At 54.2% G+C, this 2,427-nt stretch overlaps 1 protein-coding gene across 1 annotated transcript; it reads right to left on the reverse strand.

The window, feature by feature from the left end:
- Positions 1-222: 222 nt before the first annotated feature.
- Positions 223-1,659, reverse strand: LOC125554263 (purine permease 3-like). Its single transcript, XM_048717837.1, has one exon. It carries the CDS (start codon positions 1,571-1,573, stop codon positions 401-403), a length of 1,173 nt encoding a protein of 390 aa, XP_048573794.1. The 5' UTR covers positions 1,574-1,659; the 3' UTR covers positions 223-400.
- Positions 1,660-2,427: the final 768 nt, after the last annotated feature.

Below are 2,427 nucleotides of genomic sequence, written 5' to 3' on the forward strand. Positions count from 1 at the left end.
GCGGCGACAGTGGTGTGTCGGCAGCTCATTCTGACAGCGGCAATGGTCGTTTGGTGGTCCGTGGACCTCGATGTAATTTTTATTATGCTTGAATTGCTTTGCACTTCCGTTGAATCTTTATAATACATGTGATCCTTCTCGTAAAAAAGTCAATAAAAGCTCTCCTTAACATTTTTTTCATGTAGAAGCAGTAATAACCATGTTGTACTGTACTCGGTGCAAGAAGTGAACATTTCTGAATAGTATGTTTTTTATTAACTCAATGGTAGCACTTGATTTCACTGTGTTACCTAGAACGAAACAATGTCTTACGAAATGCATGTTACTCTACTCTTGTTCATGTACTTTTGAAATTAGAAAAATAATTACTACACTACAGGCATGGAGAAATTGCCGGTCTTCAAGGGTTAGCCAGCTCGAGGTCTCCGGTTTTCCTCGCCATCTGCTGCTGCAGCAGCTGGTTCTTCTGCGCCGCCGCCTTCTTCTGCTGGACCCTCTCGCCGTACATGTAGGAGGCAAAGCCCCAGAGACAGAGCACGAGCGCGATGCCCTTTGGCCCATCGAACTTCTCGTGGAGGAAGATGACGGCGAGGACCTCGGAGAGCGGCAGGAGGACGGCGACCATGATGCCGGCGAGGAGCGAAGAGGCGCAAGTGACGAGCCCCACGACGCCCAGGTTGAGCAGCTGCCACGCCACGGCGCCCCACATGAGCACTAGGTAGTACTTGGTCTCGCCGAGCCCGAATGCCGCCGCCTCGATCGGCAGCGCCTTGAAGTCGCCCTTGATGGCCATGCCGAGGAGGCACACCATCGTGCCGGCGAGGCCCATCATGGCCTGCATCTGCATCACCGTGGAGTAGGGTGGCGGCGCGCTCGCGGCTGGTCCCCTCCGCCGCCCAAACCGCTCCATGGCGACCTCAACGAGCGGCAGCACGAGTCCGGCGAGCGCGGCCGCCGCGATGGCCTCGCAGAACCCGGTCCAGTACGTCTTGGATGGCTCCCCCGCCGGCTTCCCGGACCCGGGACCGACGCCGAGAACCGCCGGACCGATGGTGAGCAGCAAGACGGCGTTGGCAGAGAAGGGCGTGAAGCGGAGCCCGACGAAGAGGAACGCGAACACGGCGGTGAAGGCGAGCTGTGTCGCCAGCAGCAAGGACGAGGTGGACAGCGGCAGCGCCTGCGACCCCATCGCGTACACGAAGCACGACACGGCGTACAAACTGCCTAGCACGACGGCCGCGCCAACGAGGCGAGGCGGGAGGAGGAGGTTGACGATGCCGTGGCGGCGGCCGCGGAAGATGGAGACGCAGAGGGGCGGGAGGAGGAGCGGCCAGCCGGAGATCTGGACCAGCGCGGAGAGCCAGAGGCGTTGGCCGCCGTGGACGAAGTAGACCCGCAGCAGGAGCGGCCCGCTGGAGCCGATGAGGACGAGGCAGGCGCTGAATATGACCAGCGGCGAAGGCCGGTAGCGAGCCGGCGAGGCGGCCGTGGCGCGGGGCGGCGAGGTGCTTGGCGTCTTTGCCGCTTCTTGCATGGCCGGACCCGGACTGGCACTAGCAGTTGTGATCGCCATGATGTGTCTTAGCTTAGCTGCAAGTATGCTTGTACTGCTACTTCGCTGTTTCTTGGATGCCCTCTCTATCCTCACACTCAGATGATGATGAGAGCTTGTGTTAGACAGGGGCTTGTTGCAAGGGTTTATATAGGAGCTGGAAGATGTGAAGCTCGACCCCAGAGAAAAACTAGTGACTAATTTTCTTAGATAAGAAAAAACTAGTATGTAGACAAATTAGAAGTAGGTGAGTCAACATAAAGGAAGGAGGAGACAAGTCAGTACACACCTATTAAACAGTTAGCGATGAGTGATTGCGTCTGCTTGTTCTACTATTTGTCACGCGAGATAATGCCAATAATGTACTCGTCCTACTGTTCCACTTGTGGAAACTTGTTACATACTTGTATGCCGCTGGATATTTTCCTGATCGAATTTGAACATAAAAACAAATTTGTTTGACGTACAATATTCCCCTGGTTTCAACCTCTCATCATAAATCACACTCATAAGTACTGTACACTGAGTCACTGACTCATGAGTTATGAACTCCGCAGAAACTGTTTGAATCCCGCATGAAGTATTCTGAGCAAACTCATTTAGTATCGTACTAGACAAACATCTGATATCCTTCATTTCGAAAAGAAAATAATCTGTTATCCATTTTAGTTTTATATATGCGACGGCTCACGGCCGAGTCGAGGATGTCACTTGTTCATTGACCAGGGCGCATGCAGCAGCAACCTGCATGCATGCGGGCGGAACGGTCAGCGTTCCACGAGCCTGGACTCGTGCCGCGTTGGATTTGACCAATCTCATCAGTGAGCATTACGCTCCCGCGTCCATACCCAATCAACAACCACTAGTTCTCCATA

The sequence above is a fragment of the Triticum urartu genome, chromosome 4, assembly GCF_003073215.2.
Source record: "Triticum urartu cultivar G1812 chromosome 4, Tu2.1, whole genome shotgun sequence".
Lineage (NCBI taxonomy): Eukaryota > Viridiplantae > Streptophyta > Magnoliopsida > Poales > Poaceae > Triticum > Triticum urartu.

Excerpts from the sequence above, each read along its gene's own strand:
- LOC125554263 (XM_048717837.1), bottom strand. The coding sequence starts at position 1,573 with ATGGCGATCACAACTGCTAGTGCCAGTCCGGGTCCGGCCATGCAAGAA.